At 47.7% G+C, this 22500-nt stretch overlaps 1 protein-coding gene across 1 annotated transcript in view; it reads left to right on the top strand.

Annotated features, from left to right (window-relative positions):
• Nucleotides 1-22500, top strand: part of wdfy3 (WD repeat and FYVE domain containing 3) — a 90110-nt gene that overhangs the window by 8796 nt on the left and 58814 nt on the right. Inside the window, exons 4-16 of the mRNA XM_080852753.1 lie at nt 337-498; nt 2009-2201; nt 3130-3316; nt 4247-4413; nt 6238-6747; nt 8573-8671; nt 11518-11711; nt 13098-13606; nt 14853-14936; nt 16415-16589; nt 18404-18618; nt 20740-20852; nt 22176-22410. Coding sequence (XP_080708879.1) covers nt 337-498; nt 2009-2201; nt 3130-3316; nt 4247-4413; nt 6238-6747; nt 8573-8671; nt 11518-11711; nt 13098-13606; nt 14853-14936; nt 16415-16589; nt 18404-18618; nt 20740-20852; nt 22176-22410 — 2843 coding nt within the window. The remainder of the gene's footprint in view (nt 1-336; nt 499-2008; nt 2202-3129; nt 3317-4246; nt 4414-6237; nt 6748-8572; nt 8672-11517; nt 11712-13097; nt 13607-14852; nt 14937-16414; nt 16590-18403; nt 18619-20739; nt 20853-22175; nt 22411-22500) is intronic.

The raw sequence follows: 22500 nt of genomic DNA on the forward strand, positions 1-22500 counted from the left end.
CCTACTGTAGTTGATGCTTTTATTCTGTGACTTATAGCTCAGAAATGCCACATATTCTGTCAGATGGAATAAAGCCTATGATGTTTGTGTAATCTAGCCTATGCTCCTATCAGGTGAATGACATTATAAGCCCTCAGTGATGGCCATTATCCTCCTATTCTCTTTTTAGATTCATAATGTTGCATTGGTCGGTGCTTTAAAGCTATTTTGACTTTTGGTTGTCATGCGTGCTGCAGCATATAGGGACAATACTAGGGGAGTGCCTGTGTACAGTTTGAACACTGCAAACATTTACATCTTATTTCCTCTCCCCCCTCTCTCTGTCTCCTCTTATAGAAAACGGTGGATTGCATGACCACCATGTCGGTGCCCTCCACGCTGGTGAAGTGTCTGTACCTGTTCTTCGACCTGCCACACACGCCCGAGGTGCCAGCGGCCACGCAGACGGAGCTGCCCCTGGCGGACCGGCGTGCCCTCCTGCAGAAGGTGTTCGTACAGGTGAGGCCCTGTCCTCCACAGCAGAGCGCAGACTACCAGACTACCAGACTACCACGCCGCCTGCTCTCACAGTCAGCTGACTAGAGCATGTGACTGTCTGTGTGTGACGCTCTGGCGACTGGGAGTTTGCCAACAACATTTTTTCCCTTCCGAAATATAGTTTTTTTTTGTTTTCCATCAGATGCTGGTGATATGATATGATATGATAGAAGGGAAATGGTAAAATGGTAGAGGGAAACAATAATGTTGCCAGGCATTCTCCAACGTGTTCTCCAACTTGTTTTGAACTGTTGGATTGACTGTTGGATGAACTGATGAACATATAGGTTTGTCTATTCTTTACGTTTGTATCCTTAATTACATATATTATATTTACCAGTATTTGCCTGTAAATATTGTACTGACATGCTTCTTGTTTGATACTTAGTATATTTAACATATATTCTGCCATAATGCATTAAGCGAAATGCATTTAGAAAGAACATGGCTAGGCACATTCTCAGGATATTGGTATGGTTGAAGAATTGACAATTGAAATCCTGCAAACTCCAGTCCAGTTAGTAGTGTTTGTGAGCTGTCTGCGGTGCCTATCGTGAGTTCATGAACTGTCACAAGCAAATCTGTGCCGAGTCGCAAAGTAGCACAGAGATCAGGAGGTCAACACTGGAGTCCGCTTCTGTTTTTTGGGGTAGTGAGGCGAGTGTTTAGGGGAAGTGAGCTGCCTCCATTCTAAGTGTGTGTGTATAAATGTGCTTGTGTGTGAGCCTGTGTGTTTTTGCCTGTGTGTGTGAGCCTGTTTGTGTTCCTGTGTGTGTGTGTGTGTGTGTGTGTGTGTGTGTGAGCCTTTGTGTGAGCCTGTGTGAGCCTGTGTCTGTGTGTGTGTGTGCCTGTGTGTGTGCCTGTGTGTGTGCCTGTATGTGAGCCTGTGTGAGTGCCTGTGTGTTAGAGAGAGAGCGAGAGAGAGAGTTGGGGTGGGAGTTTGTGTATTTCCTCTCTTGCCCAACCCCAGTAGTCATTTCCTCTGTGGACCGTGCTGACCAGTGAGCGGCCCAGACTCCTCCACTCATCTAGAGTCAGATCAATACCACAGAGGGAAACAGGAAATAGAGAAAAAGGAAATCTCCTGGATTAGGTTGGACCAAATAATGTCTGATGTATAATATAGCCACCTCCAACACAAGCCTAAGCATAGGATAGCACTTATCATCCAGCATCTACACAGAAGCCAACAATGAACCTGAAGCACGTCGGTTTAAGATTTAAGCCATTCATGTTTAGTCTCAGTTTAATTATAGGCATTGTGTCAGTTTGTAGGAAGTTATTTAAGGTCTTAGTTTAAATTGAAGTTATAAAGACATTGAAAGCAACATATATAAGGCAGTTCATGTAAAATATACACATCTGGATTGTCACATGCAACACTAACCATTATCTCTCTTCCCTATAACTATATATTCTATTTCTCTCTCTCTCTCTTTCTCTCTCTCTCTTTCCCTCTCTCTCTCTGTAGATCCTGGTTAAGTTGTGTAACTATGTGTCCCCGGCGGAGGAGCTGGCCCAGAAGGACGACCTGCAGCTGCTGTTCAGTGCCATCACGTCCTGGTGTCCCCCACACAACCTGCCCTGGAGGGCCAGTGCCGGGGAGGTGCTCACCACCATCTCCAGACACGGCCTCAGCGTCAACGTGGTCAAATACATACATGGTGAGATAATCAAGGGGGGATGTGTGACTGTGTGTCTGTGTGTGTGTTTGTGTTTGCCTTCATGTTTGTATATGGCTGATGCTGGAAGATTGTGTGTGTGTGTGTGTGTGTGTGTGTGTGTGTGTGTGTGTGTGTGTGTGTGTGTGTGTGTGTGTGTGTGTGTGTGTGTGTGTGTGTGTGTGTGTGTGTGTGTGTGTGTGTGTGTGTGTGTGTGTGTGTGTGTGTGTGTGTGTTTGCCTGTATGTCTGTATATGGCTTATGCTTGACGATTATGCTTGTGTGTGTGTGTGTGTGTGTGTGTGTGTGTGTGTGTGTGTGTGTGTGTGTGTGTGTGATCTATAAAAGAGTTTTATTGGCCATCAGTGTTGCACATGATGGTACGTCATTATCACTAAACCACCAGGATATGTGGATACCTCCATTCTAAACACTACATTTTAAAAGCAGGCCTTTTAAAAACACTTCACAATAATAATATTGTAATTAAAAGTAATGAAATGATATAAGATGTATGCTCCCAACACAGCCATGTAGTCCACACACTAAACCCAATCATATATGCACACGTGAATATTTGGTGTTGATTGTGACCTGACATAGTAGTGACTTCATGTTTGTGTTAGTGAGAGTTTATGAACAGTGTTGAATATTTTGTGGAGGTTATTGCACAGTTACAACAGTTTTTGTAAAACACACACACACACACACACACACACACACACACACCACACACACACACACACACACACACACACACACACACACACACACATGTTTTCACGGTTCATCATAAGGATACATCCGATGAGCTTGACAGAATGGAGCTAAGCGCAGTTATAAATTAGGCACTGTCCTTCGTTGTCTGTGAGTTCCTGGCTGATCCTGTTGCCTCTCCTCCACCCTTCCTCTCTTCCTTCCGTCCCTGTAGAGAAAGAGTGCCTCTCCACGTGCATCCAGAACATGCAGCAGTCGGATGACCTGTCGCCGCTGGAGATCGTGGAGATGTTCGCCGGGCTCTCGTGCTTCCTGAAGGACTCCAGCGACGTGTCCACAACGCTCCTGGATGACTTCCGCATGTGCCAGGGCTACAACTTCCTGTGTGACCTCATGCTCAGGTACTGCCCTGACCCCCATCTGACCTCTGACCCCTGAGAGGTGGTGACCTGTATGGCACCGAGTCAAGCCTTGTGGTTATGAGAAAGCCTTAATGGCGAGCTGCTATCTTGTGTTTGTAAGTGTCTTTTTAGTTCCTGCTGAAGGTTTCATTCTTGGTAATACCCCAAACTTCCTCTGTCATCTTTATCTTGGATGTTTTCCGGTGAAGACTATCTCTGGCTATATTTTGACAATGGCTGTAAATATTCATTTACTCCACTTGATGTCTTCTTTCAAACACATATTTAGCACCACTGGAAGGAAATATCAGGGTTGGAAACCACCGCGATTTGAAAAATAGTTCCCTGCCATCTTTAAGCTGCTCACGGTCCTCCACTGTTGTCTGATGAGAACTTAGTGGCATGTTAACGTAGAGCATGCAGTGTTTTAAACAAGGATATGTAGTGACCCAGAAACCCGTCTCTTTTGGTTGCTTTTCTGGATCTTGGTACACTTCTAACACAAATACTGTATATTTAGATTGCAGAGATTATAACATGAGGTGAAGCAACGTGAGGTGAAGCAGATAGGAGTTTCTGTTGCCCTTGAATAAATGTTTGTATATTATATATACGTATACATAATAGGTTATAAAGTATTTACAAGGATGTGTCACCCTCGTGGAAGGGTTTGTGTTATGGTCATAGCGGCTGGAGTTACGGGTTTCGTATGACTATTCTAAATGTTCATGTTGTGAACACACACACACACACACACACACACACACACACACACACACACACACATACACACACACACACACACACACACACACACACACACACACACAAAAACACACACACACACAAAAACACACACACACACAAAAACACAAAAACACACACACACACACACACTCATGGCATATGATTTTTCCTGTTGTGGCCCAGGCTGGAGCAGGCCAAAGAAGAGGAGTCCAAAGACGCGCTGAAGGACCTGGTGAACCTGGTGACCTCGCTGACCACCTACGGCATGAGCGAGCTGAAGCCGGCCGGCCTTACCACCGGCGCCCCCTTCCTGCTGCCGGGCTTTGTGGTCCCGCAGGCCACTGGGAAAGGTCAGTCGTCCAGGAAAACAGTCCTGTTTGTCTCTCATTTCCCCTTTCACCTCATTGAGGTCAGACCACAGCATGGTGTGAGGATGTCAAGCTGGTCAGGAGAAAATAAAGCCACCCCCCACTCCCCCGCCCCCCTGCCTCCTCCTCGTCGACTTCGCAGTCCATTCCTGGGATAGCTAGCTGGCTTAAGGGGTCATGGCCTGCAGCTTTCGCCTTCTTTGCCAGGCAAAGGTCTGGAACATTCTCACGGAATGTTTTTCAAATTCCACCCATGCGTTGCCTTGTTACATGAACAGATTTTCTCATGCTTCATTATGGTCAAAATGTGCACAAGATCGATCTCTCTCTCTCTCTCTCTCTCTCTCTCTCTCTCTGTCTCTCTCTCTGTCTCTCTCTCTTTCTTATTTTATGTATCCTTCTGTACCCCACTTCAGTTCAGCTAGCTTCTTTTGACCACGTAAATGGACCTCAGCCTGCTCAACCTGGGACATTTGGGTTGTACACACAGACTCCTTGCGTTCTCAGTCTAAGCCATAGGCTGTGAAGGTCACTGGTCCCCACTACACCTTCCTTACCCAGAGATCTTTGGGCCATAGTGTTGCCCCACTACTGACACAGGAGTCACAACTGTGGGAGTGTGCAGTCGCTAAATACATTCATTGCAGACATTAATGGATGGGAGGGACTATTGTCTAGTTAGAGCTGTCTGAATGTGTGTTTGTGTGTCTGTGTGTGTGTGTGTGTCTGTGTGTGTCTGTGTGTCTGTGTCTGTGTGTGTGTGTGTGTGTGTGTGTGTGTGTGTGTGTGTGTGTGTGTGTGTGTGTGTGTGTGTGTGTGTGTGTGTGTGTGTGTGTGTGTGTGTGTGTGTGTGTGCGTGTGTGTGATTGTTGGCATTCCCCCGTCTGTTTTCTCCAGCGGCAGCAGTCAGGCGACGGGGCATTAGTCTGGCGGCAGGGGTGCAATTTACTAAAAAGGCAAACATGGCAATAAAGCCGTTTACACGCCTCGCTGACGACACACACACACACACACACACACACACACACACCACACACACACACACACACACACACACACACACACACACACACACACACACACACACACACACACACACATACACACACACACAGATTTCCCCCAGCTGTCACGTAATGATAATCCCATGGTGAAGGTTTCTCCCAAAATCAGATTGATTCTGATTTCTTCATTTTTGGTTCTGAAGAATGCTCTCCATGCCACAGGAAGCAGGAGTGTTTGTTTTTTTCCTCTTTCATTTCTTCCTTCCTCCTGTTTTCTTCTTCTTCTCTGTTTCCTTCTCTGTTCTCCCTCCTCCTCCTCCTCCTCCTCCTGTGCTGGCGTTGCTGTGGCGTCTGAGGCAGGCAGCTCTGACTGAAGCTATGAATAGAGCAGAGCTTCAAAGGGCGAATGGAGGGGTGGTGGGGTGGGGGGGGTGTGACTCATCAACAATGCAACACATTGGCTGGGGGAGAGAATGTGATGAGTCGGAGATACACCGTTCATTTCCTGGTTCAGAATGGCTGTTTTTTAGTTTCTTTTGGTGTTTCTTTATTTAATTCATTCTTTCTTTCTTTGTCCCACCTTCTCCTTTTCATACACGTATGTCTTATTGCCTTCATTCTTCTTTTACATTTTTGGTTCTGCATCACTAACTTTATTGCATTTGATTACTGTCTTTCTTTGTGTGTTGTTCTATCTATCCTCTGTACTTTTACCCCTTTCTTATTCTCCCTCTCTCCCACCCTCTATTCCTCCCATGCTAACCCTCTCTCTCTCTATCTCTCTCTTATCTCTGTGTTGCAGGCCAGACGGTGCGTAACATCCTGGCCTTCTCCGTGCTCCAGAACGCCTTCCTGAAGGCACGTACCGCCCGGTTGGCGCGCGTCGTCCTGGAAGCCATCGGCAACGTCTACGCCGCCGACCGCGCCAACTACTTCATCCTGGAGGCGCAGCACACGCTCTCGCAGCTGGCCGACAAGGTGGCGCGCGTGCCCGACACCACACCCAAGTACTTCGAGCTGCTGGAGTTCGTGGTGTTCGGCCTGAACTACGTGCCGTGCAAGGAGCTGTTCAGCGTGAGCGTGCTCCTGAAGGCCAGCGGCGCCGGGCCCTGCGCCCTGACGGCCACGCGCTCCCTGCTCAAGCTGGCCCGCCACCACGCCGTCTTCAGCGACGTGTTCCGCGAGGTGGGCCTGCTGGAGGTGCTGGTCAACCTGCTGCACAAGTACGCGGCGCTCATGAAGGACCCGGCCACCCAGCACCAGCAGAACCACAACAACCAGCAGAACCACAACCAGCAGGCGCCCAACGAGGGTGAGGCGGCGGAGGAGCGTGCACACACTTCCATAGTTATATATACACACACACACACCCCCGAGTTCCTCTGGGACGACTCTCCCTTACGTGTGCATACATACATGTTCCTTAGAAACACACACAAACACTTCAGTGTTGTTAGATTTCCTCATACAAGTGTGTGGTATTTCCATGCACTAATGTTGAATCTGCATCTGTAATGGGGGTTGCATCACTAATGATTAAAGTCAAATGACATGGCCTAGGAGCTATCCACTATCCCTGTATCTCCCATCATGGGGTAAGAGGTTAGGGGACTTTTTAATCAAGGCTTAACTTCAAGTTTTAGTCTCTTAATCATTTCTTATCATAATCCAGTGGATCCCCCACAGTCAGTGGATAGCCCTGGGTTTGAGCCCCTGCTGTTTCTGTTTATGTGAAACATACAGCAGTCTCTCTCTCTCTCTCTCTCTCTCTCTCTCTCTCTCTCTCTTCTTTCTCTCTCTCTCTCTCTCTCTCTCTCTTTCTTCTTTCTCTTTTTTCTTCAGCGTTCCAAACACAGTCTCATATATTCCCAATGTAAAATGGATGCGCCGCTTTAAAAAATGGATGAGGTTTGAGTCCTCACAAGTGCATCTGACAGGCAAGCACACATCACAAAGTTGCCAACGTGTAAACCCCATGAACATCAGCGCTTTAGTTTCACAACATTGGGAGATGAAGTGTGTTTTAAGTGTGTGTTTTAGGCGGGTGGGTCCAGTCCTAAGTGATAAGTGTGTTTGTTGCTGGGCTGGGGAAGTGATGGTGCACTGGAGCAGAACGGTGTCCCTCTGTGTCTAAATTAGGGCCGGGACTTTAACGCGTCAATTTAGATTAATTAATTACACAAAAATGAACGCGTTAAAAAAATTGACGCATTTTAATCGTATCTATTTTTACACCGCGGAACGTTTCTCACTGGATGAGTTTCAGACGGACCGATTATACTGGCGCACCAACTAACGCGGATAAATTCGGTTCAAACAAGTTGAACAACAAACCAGTGGCGCACAGTGAACATGAAGAAAGAAGCTGATGAGACCGCGTTGGTTGGCCCAGTCAGTGGATGGGACATTTTGTTACAAAAAACGAACGGATGGAAGCGTCGATAAGAACATGGTTCAGTGCAGGCTATGCAACAAGGAATTCGCGTATCACTGCAGCACATCGAGTATCACCTCATTGCAAAGCCTGACTCCGGGTACAATCCACACACAACCAACACTCCACCAGAGATGTTTTCTAACAGTCTAACAATATTCTGAATGTACTTGAAAGTATTGTGTTTTACTTAAAAACCCCAAAGTATTATAGTTTACAGAAGGTCTACCTATCTATAGGCTACCTGAATTTCTGAAATGTAGCCTACTACATTTCTAAATGTGGTATTGCTACACTTAATGGCAAAAATTGCACTGGTCTGTTGGACTTCAACAAAAGTAAACAATATTTTTGTTGCTTAAGCTTATGTATTCAGTCATTATTCAATGGTATACTAAAAATCTATGTGAAAAAAATTACTTCTCACTGTTCTCAGGTCAAATATTTATATGCGATTAAAATGCGATTTATTTCGATTAATTAATTACAAAGCCTCTAATTAATTCGATTAATTTTTTTAATCGAGTCCCGGCCCTAGTCTAAATGTCATCTTCATCTGTCTCGCTCCTTCTCCTTCAATGTATCTATCTCCTCTTTCAATCTCTTCTTCTCTCTCTTTCTTTTTTTCTATCTCCTGATCTTTCACTTTTGTTTCTCTCTCTCTCTGACTTTTATGTGTGCCCTGCTCTCTCCATCATGCCAGGTGACTGTAAGAACAACGTGTCTGAAGAACAGAAGCAGCTGGCCTGGCTGGTGATGGAGACCCTCACAGTCCTACTGCAGAACTCCAACACCAACGCAGGTGTGTGTGTATGCGTTTGGCACGGGTGTATTTGTGGTCATGTGTGTCTGTATGCAGTATGACTATGGCTGTGTACACAGTATGTTTGAGTGAGTACACACAGTTTACCCGGTCTTTATGTGGATGCATGTTAAGAGTGTCAGCAGGGCTCTACTTCAAAATACACAAACACCCACACACACACACACCCACACACCCCCCCACACACACTCATTAGACTCCATTGCTCTCAGATGAGCTGTGGTTTGCGTATTAGCGCAATCTCCACATTACCTCACAACGCTACTTTTGTGTGCTGAACTCCAGTTCTCCCTGCCCGCCCATTCCCCAGACAGATTATGGAGTGAAGGCTCTAATCCTGGAGCCCTCACCGCTGCTCCGTCACTTCTGTGCCTAATCCAGAGGCGCTGACGTTATCACATGGCATCTATGTTTCATAAAAAATGTTGCGTGTGTGTTTTTCTGTATAGTTGTGTCTGTGTGTGTGTGTGTGTGTGTGTGTGTGTGTGTCCTGATGGCCAGTAACTAATGGCTCTCTCTCACAGAGGTTACATAAATAACGAGTGTGTGCCATTCCTCTGTTTGTGTGATCACACACTCATCCCTCAGTGTGTTCTGCCCTTGGCTCTCGCTGTCTCTGTCACTCTTAGTTCATCAGTCTCTCTCTCTCTCTCTCTCTCTCTCTCCGTATCTCAGAATTTCTAGAATCTTTTCTTCTATTGGGTCAAACTAGCTATCAGATCATTCAAAAAGAACTCTGCCCGGTTTAAGTTTCCTTAGCCAGTTTGCTGCATAGCCTGTAACAAAGCTTGATTTCTCAAAATCAGCTCACCAATAAAATAAAGGTTTGGGTTCAAAATGATCATAACTGTGATGTTAAATGGCTTCACATGGACATTAATCAATCCTGTGAACTAACTTCAATGTGAGTGGGAATTGGGCCTAACATACCATCAGTGCCTGAGTGTGTCCAAGTATCCCGAAAGCAATAGTGAACGGCCAGCTAGCTTACACATATGCTCCTTATGATATGACCCACATGTTTCCATATTAAACAACAGCAAGTTGAAAGAGCACTCTGTCTCTGTCCACCCCAAAGCCACGACCAAACAGGGCCATCAGTCTGCCAAAGCACCCAGCTTAACATGAAGAGGACCCATTTCTGGTTTGTGTTAGAGAAGACAGAACACATCTATTTTGATTTAGAGCTATAGGATTTTGGGCTGTCTCAAACTGCGTGACCCATGGAAGAATAAGCCATAGTTGGTTAAACTTGTTAATGTTTAAAACTTGTTAATTTTTTAGTAGTCTTTTTCCTTTTGGTACAGTGGTGCTCTGCTCATAGTCCAAGCACTGCTGGGTACCACTTTACAATAAGACTCCATTATAAATGGTTTCTAAATGATTTATAAATAGGTTATTAATTAGGTTGTAAAACCTTTGTAAGTCATTAATAAGCCCTTATAAATGTTATAAACACAGTTCTTATACATCGATGCAGGCTCACTATTTGGGAAGATCCCCACCTTGGCAACCCACTGTCTATCCCTTACATTTCTCTCTACTCTACTAGCCCAATTGCACACTCCCTACCATTCTTGTATCTGTTACTTAAAAAAACAACTTTACAATAAGGCTCCATTTTGCCAGTTATAAATGTTTGTAACTGATTACTTGATGATGATGTGTTTTACACTTTACAATAAGGCTCCATTTTGCCAGTTATAAATGTTAGTAACTGATTAATAAAGGGTGATTTGTTGTGTAATTAGTAGTAAGCAGTAACTTGATCTTGGATGGATGTATACTTTATTAATCCAGAGGGAAATTTTAGGACATCCAGTAGCATCTAGACAAATTGTGCTTTCTTTGTTAGTTAGTGACGTGACGACATAGGTCAGAAGGTCACAGACCAGTGCGCCCACGGCAAATAGGGAGCTTGAGTTATATATCTTGCCTGTATGGGGGAGGGGGCTTCTTGTGTTTCCGTTCCGTTCCCACTCCTTTTGAACGTGTTCTCCCTATGTGGATGTGTTTTGTGGATGTTGTGTCTGGATGCTACTGGATGTACTAAAATTTCCCTCTGGATTAATAAAGTATCCATCCATCCAAGATCAAGTTACTGCTTACTACTCATTACACAACAAATCACCCTTTATTAATCAGTAACTAACATTTATAACTGGCAAAACGGAGCCTTATTGTAAAGTTGTTGTTTTTTTTGGGGGGGGGGGGAGGGGCACGTTGTGAGCCCCTCCCCCCTCCTGGGGTTTAATTTCTAGTAACAGATACAAGAATGGTAGGGAGTGTGCAATTAGGCTTGTAGAGAAAGTAAAGGGATAGACAGAGGGAGCAAGAATGACCCACACCCTCTGAGGTTATAATCTGTGTAATGAAGCCCAGCTCACCTCACACAGAACCTCTCCTTTAAAACCTTTATAAAAGCTCGAATGCATCTTTCCCCATCTGACGCACACCATGAAAAATAGATCGGCTTGACACTAGTATCAAATATTAATTGTAACGTCTAAAATTAGCATTAAAGGAGAGAAATTATCAGAAATGCATGGAGAGGTTCCTCCTGTGATGCATTCATACATACATACATACATTAATTTATAAATACATGAAATAAAATAAAACACACGATAAAAACTGTACTTATACACATAGTTATGTACACACATGTATGTTTCAGGTGGACTCCATTGCCATGTGTGAAAGTCACCAACTTGTATTTCTGCATATTGCTCCTGACTGTGGCCATGCTAACCCCACTGTTGACCTCTCTTCCTCTACCTCTTCCTCTTCCCCCTCCACTCTCCTCTCGTGTCGTCTCGTCCCAGGGCTGTTCCGTGAGTTCGGCGGGGCGCGCTGCGTGCACAACATCGTGAAGTACCGGCAGTGCCGCGAGCACGCGCTCATGATAATCCAGCAGCTGGTTCTGTCTCCCAGTGGAGATGACGACATGGGCACTCTTCTGGGTCTCATGCACTCGGCACCCGCCACGGAGCTGCAGCTCAAAACAGACATACTGCGGGTAAGACGCGCACACACACACACACACACACACACACTCGCACACAGACCCGCACACACACCCACACACACACACACACACACACACACACACACCCAAACAGAGGTTTCCAGTGAGGTCAGAGCACTGAATTATCTCATGACTCATGATCATGTGGTTGTGTTATAATGCTTAAACACAGTCTGGGGTTCTGCCTGAGTTGTGCATTTTACAACAGAGTTGTTAAGTCTGTTTTTCCATGCTGAACTGTTTTAAGGAATAACAAGGGAATTTGATTGCCCAGATGCTCTCTACTACACTGGCAGGACGATGGTGCCATGCCAAACACTGATCCATATATCCCTCACTGACTTTTGCAGCACTTTCCTCAGATTTGTTTCCAACGTGACTCACAAATCGATAAGTCAAACGCCTCTACAATAATTTGGTATGTGCCCGCGATGGAGATTTTATAAAGCGCTCCTCTCCAGTGGTCTGCTTTCATTCCAATAGTTGAAAAGGGGTTTTGCTGACATCTCTGCAAACAGAGCTCCATCTGCAGAAGCACTTCCAGGGGGGCCAGAGAGGCACACGGGCTACCCTCAGTTCATTATGATCCAAGGGGGGGGACCAGGCTGCTGTGCTTCTGGATCTCTGCTCGTCTGCCGTGTCAGACATTTAAAAGCTAATGTCTGTAACACAAGAGTTTAAAGAGCTTATAAAAACCCACAAGTGTCACGCTCCACATTTAGTTTTTCTTTAACCCATTAGATAAGAGAACACGCACACGCACTCACGCTCCTGTACACACAAACACTCTGGCTTGCATCTCCTCAAGGCTCTTTTAAGCTTTTGGCTGAAGCTCTGCTCTTGTCAGTAGACCTGTCCTACTTTCACAGGGAGGGGGATTGGAGATTGGAGCCCGAATGGAAGCCTTTTAGAGAACTGAGTGGGTGGGTAGACTTGGCGGCTGGCCTTGTGTGTGTCCAGCGTTACAAGTGCAGCTTTGATGATGAGGCAAAATTCACAGTGAAGTAGAGCTAGTGTGGCTTATGGAAACAGTAATAAGTCATGTCATGTCCCACTGAGGCCTTTACATTACATGCTTTTGAGAGCTCGTCTTAGTTATCACAGAGGTCTTTGTTCAAACACAATCAAAACAAACCAAAAACCATCCAAGCAGGACTCGCTTCGTCGTCCTCTGCTTATCGCTGGGCTCTCCTGTGGAGGTGAATTATTTTCATCCCCGTGACTCTCTCTCCCTCGCTCTCCCCCTCCCTCTCCATCTATTTTGCTTCCTGTTGTTCTCTCTCTCTCTCCCTCGCTCTCCCCCTCCCTCTCCATCTATTTTGCTTTCTGCCCGTTTCCCGCTATCTCTCTCTCCCTCGCTCTCATCCCCCATTGCAGGCCCTGTTGGCTGTGCTGAGAGAGAGCCACCGCACGCGCACCGTCTTCCGCAAGGTGGGCGGCTTCGTCTACGTCACGTCCCTGCTGGTGGCCATGGAGCGGTCCCTGTGCTCGCCGCCCCAGAGCGGCTGGGAGCGGGCCAACCAGAACCAGGTGTTCGAGCTCCTCAACGCCGTCTTCTGCACGCTCACGGCGGCCATGCGCTACGAGCCGGCCAACTCGCACTACTTCCGCACGGAGATCCAGTACGAGAAGCTGGCCGACGCCGTGCGCCTGCTCGGCTGCTTCTCCGAGGCCAAGAAGGTGGGGGCGGCGACGGCGCGGCCCTCCAACGCCCAGCCCTTCCAGCGCATGCTGGAGGAGGAGCACGCCAGCGCCGCCGCCAACCAGCAGCTGGTGCCCGTGCCCGTGCCCACGCAGGCGCAGGCGGACGGGGTGAGCCCCACGCTCAGACACTGTGGCAAGCTCTTCATCTACCTGTACAAGATGGCCACCGACTCCTTCGACAGGTGAGGGGGGAGGGGGGAAGTGGGGGGGGTCCACATAGGTTTGGGATACTGGGGAGGGACTGAGTGGGCGGAGTGTGTGTAGGGGGAAAGTGGTGGGTAGCTTTGTATATTGTGTGTGTGTGTGTGTGTGTGTGTGTGTGTGTGTGTGTGTGTGTGTGTGTGTGTGTGTGTGTTTGTATGTACATGTGTAAGTGCAGGGGTTAACTACACTCTGTGGTGGTGGTCCTGGGGTTTATTGGACAGATGGGTGAAGAGAGAACAGGTCATCAGTAGTATCCTCTCAACCCGTAGGAAAGAAAAGATTATTATTTTGGAGAAACTGGATGAAAACAAATCATCTTTGTGGAAGCACATCTATTTCCTAGTCCAAGTCCCCGCCCAAATATCAGGCTGTATCAGCTTAAAGAACTACCCTCTGGAGCCGCTGCACTGCAGAACCAATCCATAGCTTTTATTTGTGCCTGCTTATCCCGCACCTTAAGTAGGGACCGGATCACTCATCTCGTCAGCCACCATTCCCCTGCCAAAAAAGATCTCACCAAATAAATCAGAAAAACTGATTTATTTATTTTCTGGCACGGCCGCCTCTATAAATCCACCTGACTGGCACTGTGCTCGTCTGGTAGGGGAGGCTGTCTGGGTCCTCCGCCTCAGGGGCTCTCAGTCTCGTCAGGCCAGCGCAGGTTGCAGGAGCAGGGACGCTGAGGACGAGAGGGAGGGAGGGAAGGAAGGGGGTCAGAGTGCGTGACCTTCAGGTGCCCTTCGGGTGACCTTTGCTGACCTCTTAGGAATCTGACGGAGGAGCTTCTGTTCGGGGTTCTGACGTGTTGCTTAATGTGCACGAGACCTGCTGTGACTCCTCCCCTTCCTGCCTCGCCGCAGCTACGAGTCTGGCTTGGCTGTGTGTGTGTGTGTGTGTGTGTGTGTGTGTGTGTGTGTGTGTGTGTGTGTGTGTGTGTGTCAGACGTGCATGTGCTATAGCTGCTGTTTTCCTGGTAGTATACATGCATTGCTTAGAGCTCTTGGTTCTTTTTTCAGCTTACACTAACAGCCACCTTTCCCTCTTCTCTGTCTTTTCTTCCTGTCCTTCTCTCTTCTTCTCTTTCTTCTTGTAACCCCCTTTGCCATGCCTGGCAATGTGTGTGTGTGTGTGTGTGTGTGTGTGTGTGTGTGTGTGTGTGTCTGTGACTGATCGTGTGTTTGTGTATGTGATGGCGTGTTTGCATGTGTGTGTCTGTGCGTGCAGTCGTGCGGAGCAGGTGCCCCCCTGCCTGACACACGAGACCTCCCTGCCCTCTCCTTGGGGCACGCCAGCACTCACCAGGAAGAGGTACTGCCCCCTGCAGTTTACTGCCCCCTTCTGTCCTCTTTATTCTCCCCCTGTGTCTGTCCCTCTCTCACTCACTCACTCACTCACTCACTCACTCAGTCTCTCATAAACTCACTCACTCACTCACTCAGTCTCTCATAAACTCACTCACTCACTCACTCACTCAGTCACTCTCACTCCCTTATCTATTATCTCTGTGTCTTTAAGCCTCGTTGATAGCCCTGTACACATGAAAAGCAAATTCGCTGGTTGCCCAGTGCTTTGTAGCTGACAGTGGGTATTCCAAGCTCTGGGTGCCTGGGAAGTTTGCTGTTGTTAAGGTTTCCGAGGGAAATAAGCAGTAACTATAGTAGTTAGCTTGATATTTAATGTCTTCATTTAATTTAATGATAATGTCTTTTTTTTGTTTTACTTATTGTATATTGATCCAAGACAGTCAGCACAAGAAAATCAAAAGAAAAGAGTTATAACTACATTAACATCCATTACAGACATCATTCTTGTCCGAGTTTCCCTTCCAATCCTCTCTTCCTGTCTTCTCCACCTCCCTGTCGTCTTTGTCTCCTCATGGCCGTGTCCTGGACCAGCTGCTTGGACAGCCTCAGCCTCCAAAGCTTGCAGTCGCTTCATATGTAACCAAAACGCTGATTCCCTATAAGCTTCTGCTTGCCTGTCTTTCTGTCTTAGCGGGGAGCTTTGGTCCGTGGGTAGCATCCAGACTCCTTCTTCTTCACACAGCAGTTCATGCGGCACTGAAAGTGTTCCTCTACACAAGGTGATGCATGGCGGACCAAAGCTCCCCTGCCTGTATACAGCTGAGCCAGCAGCAGCAGCTCACAACTTACTACCCCAGCCTGGTGCCACACACACACACACACACACACACACACACACACACACACACACACACACACACACACACACACACACACACACACACACACACTTTCCCAAAGGAAAAGGATGCTGCACAGCAAAGAGAGAAGGGATGAGAGAAGACATGCAATATATACCCACACATGTAGACAAAGATGCATACAGATGCACACACAGAGATAAACACACATGCTGCTCACAAACCATCCTGCACTTAGAAGTGTGTCCACATATGTACATAATTACAGAGGCTTAGAAGCATAGACACATGTGAAAAGACAGCAAGCCATGTATACTTGGCACAGGATCCATACCCTAACCTGATCTGTGTACAGTGTTTCACGGGTTCAGGTGATTATTGTTAAAAAAATATGTTTGCCACCGTTCTGTTTTAGTGAGGAAGCAGTTGTAATATTAATGTAAGTACTTTTCAACAAAGATTGAGTACAATTCTCTACCATAAATCACTATGGTATACGGTATGGTATACAGTATGGTATATGGTATGGTACATTATGTCTGGCTGAGGTCAGCACTTGGTGTCCGTGAGTTGAGTTCAGCCGTGTCACTGTGAGTCTTGACGGCCCTGTTTCCCCTCTCAGACATGGCTACCATGGCTCGTCCAGTAATGTGCCAGTCAAGACCGTGGTGGACCTGAAGCACCACATGGGCAACACCTCCTCCCCGCACCTGTCTGACCCCACGGTCATCCACCCCGGAGCCGCCCTCGCCATGCTGGACCTGCTGGCCTCCGTCAGCTCCGACACGCAACCTGAGGTAAGTCACCGCCACTGCCACCGCCACCGGGCCCTGCTGCCCCGGAACTCGTTTCCAAGATGGGGCAATTACCTGTCCATCTCCGATTTTGTCAAAAGGGAAAATCATTTCAGCTTTGTTATTTGAAGCAATCACGAATGGAAGCGTTGGCAATACCCTGCCCCTGCCCCTGCCCCTGCCCCTGCCCCTGCCCCTGCCCCTGCCCCTGCCCCTGCCCCTGGTTGTAGCGTGGTGTGTCTGGGCTCTGATGCACTCTAATAGGGCCCATCACTGGGGCGTGCTGTCTGTCATGCTTCAGTTCTGGTGTCGGCAGCCCCCCCACCAGTCGCGTAATGGGCTCAGCGTGTGAGAGGGTCTGGGCAGACACGCTTCAGGGCAACCAACACCAGTTCTACACACATACCACACCATTCTAACACACACACCCACACACACGCGCACACACACGCACACACACACACACACACACACACACACACACAGACACACAAACACATGTGCAGTCACACACACACACACACACACACACACACACACACACACACACACACACACGCGCACACACACACACACACACAGACACACACACACACACACACACACACACAAACACATGTGCAGTCACACACACACACACACACACACACACACACACATACCACCCCATCCTAACACACACACACACACACACACACACACACACCACCCCATCCCAACACACACACACACAAACGCTCACGCACACATACCACCCCATCCCAGTGGTAGTGGAAAAGATTTAGGCAGGGAGTTGACTTCTTCTGCTCCCTCTAAAGCAACAATGGCAGGCTCAGGAAAGTGTCAGAACCGAGTGGGCAGAGGAAGACAAAGACAGACAGACAGACAGACAGACAGAAACAGGACAGGCTGCTTCCCCCCTACTGGTCTAATGATCACCTGACAGTTCAATGGCCAGGAATGCCTCACAATGCAGCCTTTGTCAAGCCAAGATGGTAGCCTTTATCTTTTAGTGCCTGACAAATCTGCCAGAATCTGCCATCATACCTTCTCCTCTGTCCCTGCCACTGAATCATCTCCTCTTTGGTGTGAAGAGTTACCTTTTGTGGGAGGAGAAAAGAAGCCTTTAAGAAATGATTGATCATAGCGGATTGTGATTCCAGCCCTTGCAGCTCTTTTCTCTGAGGCAGCTGGAAGAAAGATCAGGGATTCATTGAGTGTCTTATGTATGATGTTTGAAACCATAAAGGGCCACTCATAGACATGTTGTATAAGTGCCCGCTCTTGCCTGACGCATTAGCCAGCTTGCTGTATAGCAGAGGCCTTCCAAAGAAACATTTCCAGTGGACATCTTGTGGCATGTTTTTATTTAGTAAAGTTACCACAGTTGGTTCTTCTGTTGTCAAATCTTACTGCACTAAATGGACGATTTCTAACAAAGGCTTTATAATGTATAATATATATGTAAAATAAATATTTGTAGTAAGTAAATACATGGATTAGAAAACTGGAAAATTAGAAAAATTTTATTTGAGTTATTTCTCTTCATTCTTGAGACGAGGTCGAGGGCATAACTTTAGCTTAGGCACCCATTAGCCAAAATGCAGATTAAAGGTGTCCAGTTTCTATATCACATTTCCTGACTTTTGCCCAGGCGAGATTCCTTTCACGAATTAACAAAAGTAAGGTATCAGAAATGATCCCTCCACGTGATTTGAAAAGTTCTTTAGCCACAGTATAACTTTATATACTGTATACTCTTTTCTTCTCTTCTAAAATAGTTGTTCAAATCCCTCTTCCATCCTCTCTTTTCCCAGCATGCTCTGGACTTGCAGCTGGCGGTGGCCAACCTGCTGCAGCTGCTGGTGCACTCTGAGCGGAACCAGCAGGTTCTGTGTGAGGCGGGCCTGCACTCGCGCCTGCTGCAGCGCTGCAGCTGCGCCCTGGCTGACGAGGACCACCCGCTCCACCCACCCCTGCAGAGGATGTTCGAGCGCCTCGCCTCACAGGCTCTGCAGCCCATGGTGCTCAGGTAAGCCTCCTCTTCTCTTGTGACCAATGCGGCTATGTTACCATAGTAACCATGGTGCTCCAGGTAAGCTGCCACTCCCCACGCCAGGAGCACTACCGTGTGGCAGTAGTGTCTGCCTCTTCACTTGTGACCGATGTGGCTATGTAACCATAGTAACCATGGTGATCAGGCAAGCTGCCTCTCTCCACGCCAGGAGCACTACCGTGTGGCAGTAGTGTCTGCCTCTTCACTTGTGACCGATGTGGCTATGTAACCATAGTAACCGTGGTGCTCAGGTAAGCGGACACCACCCACCCCAGAGGCAGTGCCCTTTGCCCTGGGTCAGGTTTAAATTGGCAGCCCTGTTGCTCAGTGCCATTTATTCTTTGTGGTCGCCTCGGGTGAAATCAGATGGTGTGGAATGTTATGCCTCGACATCCTGTATCCTGAATGTGTAGGTCATGAGGTTAATAAGGCCAGCCTTGGACTGTGTCCATACACATATACTGCGAGGTAAAGACTTCCTGCCTTGGCTTTCGTCCATCAAGAAGCAGACTTGAATGCTTTTGCATGCAAAGCTTTCCGTGAATTCTTACGTGAGTCATAATAAAGGCAGGTTCATATGCCTGCACGAGGCATTATGAGTGAAAAGGCCTCCACCTTGCTGCGGAAAGCACAGTTTTAAACAAACTCTTGACCCAGTTGTTATTTTTCCCAGTTCTCTTCTGAATGATTACACCAGTTGTTTTGAGTTCTGGCCCGTCGCCCCCAGAACCCTGGGGGGTGTTTACATTAGCACGTCACCCAGCCAGATGCACCCAGTCACCGCAGGACCGTCTGACTGTCTGCCTTCTCAAACGATTACCCCTGCGTCTCATTCCATTTGCCATTGCATTTCCACAGAATGCATTATCCCCCCCCCGCACACACACACACACACACACACACACACACACACACACACACACACACACGCGCCCGGCACAGGGGGAAGTGGTGTTTTATTATCCAGGGAATTGAGTCGCTAACTAAGAATCGAATTATTCCTGGCTCCTTTGCATAGAAAGCAGCGTCGGCGGTGATCAGATTAGGGCCGCTCTGCGTGCTATTTCAGAAGGCCGATACGGGCGCTCTCTCGCGGGGCACGCAGGCAGGCAGGCGCGGCACCGCATTAGTGCTTTCCATTTTCCGCTTGAGTGGCCGGAGATGATGAAGGGCTGCTGGCGGCCCCTCGGATGGGTGGGGGGGGTTTCATATGAAAAGAAGCCTGAAGGTTTCTGCTCCACTCGGGGCTATGCATGAGAGATACTACTCAAGCCAGCCTCTCTCTCTCTCTCTCTCTGTCTTTCTGTCTTTCTGTTTCTCTCCCTCTGTTTTTCTGTGGCTCTTTCTGTCTACACTCTGTCTCTCTCTCTCTCTCTCTCTCTCTCTCCCTCTGTCTGTTTTTGATTCTCTATCGCTCCTGTGCAGCTGCCCATATCTGTCGGGGTGTTCTCTTCGCCTGTCTTTCTTGCAGTGGCAGTCTTAACCTTTCTTATGATGTGGTCTCTTTCTCTCTCCCCCTCCCTGTATCCATTGTTTTTGTCTTCCAGTCTGTCCCTGTGACGTGGGGACTGGACAACAAGGACATCAGTCTCTTTTCTTTCTTTAATATCCGTCTTTAGTATTATCTCTGCGTATAATGTCCAATGGTTTCTCTCTTTCTGTCTTCTAGTCTTCTGCTCTCTCCATCAGTCTGTCCTTGTCTCTGTGTCTCTCCGGCCACCAAGCTTTAGTGTGTCTCCTCTCTCTCCTGTCCTCAGATGGTTTATAGTCATGTAATGGACCCAGCTCTCTCCCTCTTAATCACTAGCACACCCCCGCCCACTGCCAAGCCCACACACAGTAGAATACAGTAGTTGGCCTGGGCAGATTCATTATTCTGGTAACACACACACACACACACACACACACACACAGTAGAATACAGAAGTTGGCCTGGGCAGATTCCTTATTCTGGTAAATGTGTCTCCTCTCATTGCATGCTTGAGGAGCTGGGAGAGAGGGTGAGAGACTGTCTGACTCATGCCAGTGTTGTTGTTGTTTGTGCTGTCGGCCATGTTCTCGTTCTTGATGTGTTCTGTTGTTGTTTGGCTTTGGCAGGGAGTTCTTGCGGCTGGGCAACCCGCTGAACTGCGGCGCCTGGGACAAGAAGCTACTGAAGCAGTACCGCGTGCACAAGCCCAGCTCCCTCAGCTATGAGGCCGAGATGAGAAGTAAGACACACACACACACAGACACGCACATACGCACACAGATACACACACTTTCTCGCTTTCTCTCTTCCCCTCCAAATGTGTCTTACCACTGAAACTGTCACGCTATCGCATCCTCCTGCCTGATTGTTTGCGTCAGTGAGTGATTGAGTGGGTTAGAGTTTGAGTGGATGTGTGTGTGGGGGAGTGTGCGATAGTGTGTGTTTGTTTTGTTTGTCATTAGGGTAAGATGGACATTTTGGTTTTCATTAGGCCAACAGCACAGCCTCTTCGAAAAGCCATTAGTTACCTCTAGCTACAAATAACGCATCCTCTCCTCTCTTCTCTTCTCTTCTCTCTCTCTCTATCTCTCTCCATCTCTCTCTTTCTCGCCCCTTGTTTCTCTCCTTCAGTTCTGTGGTCCAAAAGTGAGGCAGATTGCACCTCCCTTCAGGAGATGACTTTTTCAGACTTTTAATTAGCAGAGAAAATTACTTTGTGCTTCACGAGGAGGCCTCTGCTCTGACATCATTTATTTGCAACTGGACATTTCATAAAAGGATTTGCACTCAAGTGACTCCAACCTAATGAGCAGTGCAGCCTTAATCACACACACACACACACACACACACACACACACGCGCACACACGCACGCACGCACGCACGCACGCACGCACGCACGCACGCACGCACGCACGCACACTCACACGCACACGCACACGCACACGCACACCGTCTCCTGACTCATTATCCCTCCAACAGCTCATATAACCTTTGTTAAAGTTGCCTGGGTCCCTGCGATGGAAGTGCGTCATGTAACGGCAGGAATGGCACATCAGCCTCGGCAAACAGGAAGTGCCTGAAATGAAAAGAGGAAGCTGTATTGGTTGTGCTCCAGCTTAAATTAATAGGACCTAACCTGTCATTCCACTTCAAAGCAACCTAGAAGACTTTCAGGCCTAATAAGCCCATGCACTCTAATGTCTGTGCATGTTTTAACTCTCAGCTTCAGATTTTGTCCTGGCTGATTTATTGAAAGTGTAAATGGATATCACCGTCATGAATTTGACCGCACTCATGTTGTCACTGCTGATCCTGTTTAGTATAGCAACAGCACTTATAGTACCAGTAGCAGTTTGAGAACTAGTAGCAGGAGTATAATGGTATGCAGTGGTACTCATAGAAGCTGACCATTCAGAGTAATATTTGCAGAGTAGAGTTAGTGTTATTTGGCCTTTAGTTGTAACAGCTGTTGAAATGACAATCAATAAAATGCTGCAGTTGAGTAACTTTGGCCTTACCCAGGTGAGGTGTTGACGATTTCCTTATGACGTGGCCCACAGGTAGCATGACCATGTCGATGGAGGGGTTTGGCCCGGATAGCGTGTTCGCGGTGACCGAGGACACCAGCCAGTACCGCATCAGCCGCAGCCTAGTGCGCTCGTCCGAGGACAGCACTGTGCCCCTCACGCGTGTCAAGTGCCTGGTCTCCATGACGACCCCACACGACATCCGGCTGCATGGCTCTGCTGTCACGCCAGCCTTCGTGGAGTTTGACACCTCGCTGGAGGGCTTTGGGTGAGGAGGCTTCCTGTCTGTCTGTCTGTCTACCTGTCTGTCTGTCTGTCTGTCTGTCTGTCTGTCTGTCTGTCTGTCTGTCTTTCTGTG

This window comes from Sprattus sprattus (genome assembly GCF_963457725.1).
Source record: "Sprattus sprattus genome assembly, chromosome: 15".
Taxonomy (NCBI): Eukaryota; Metazoa; Chordata; class Actinopteri; order Clupeiformes; family Clupeidae; genus Sprattus; species Sprattus sprattus.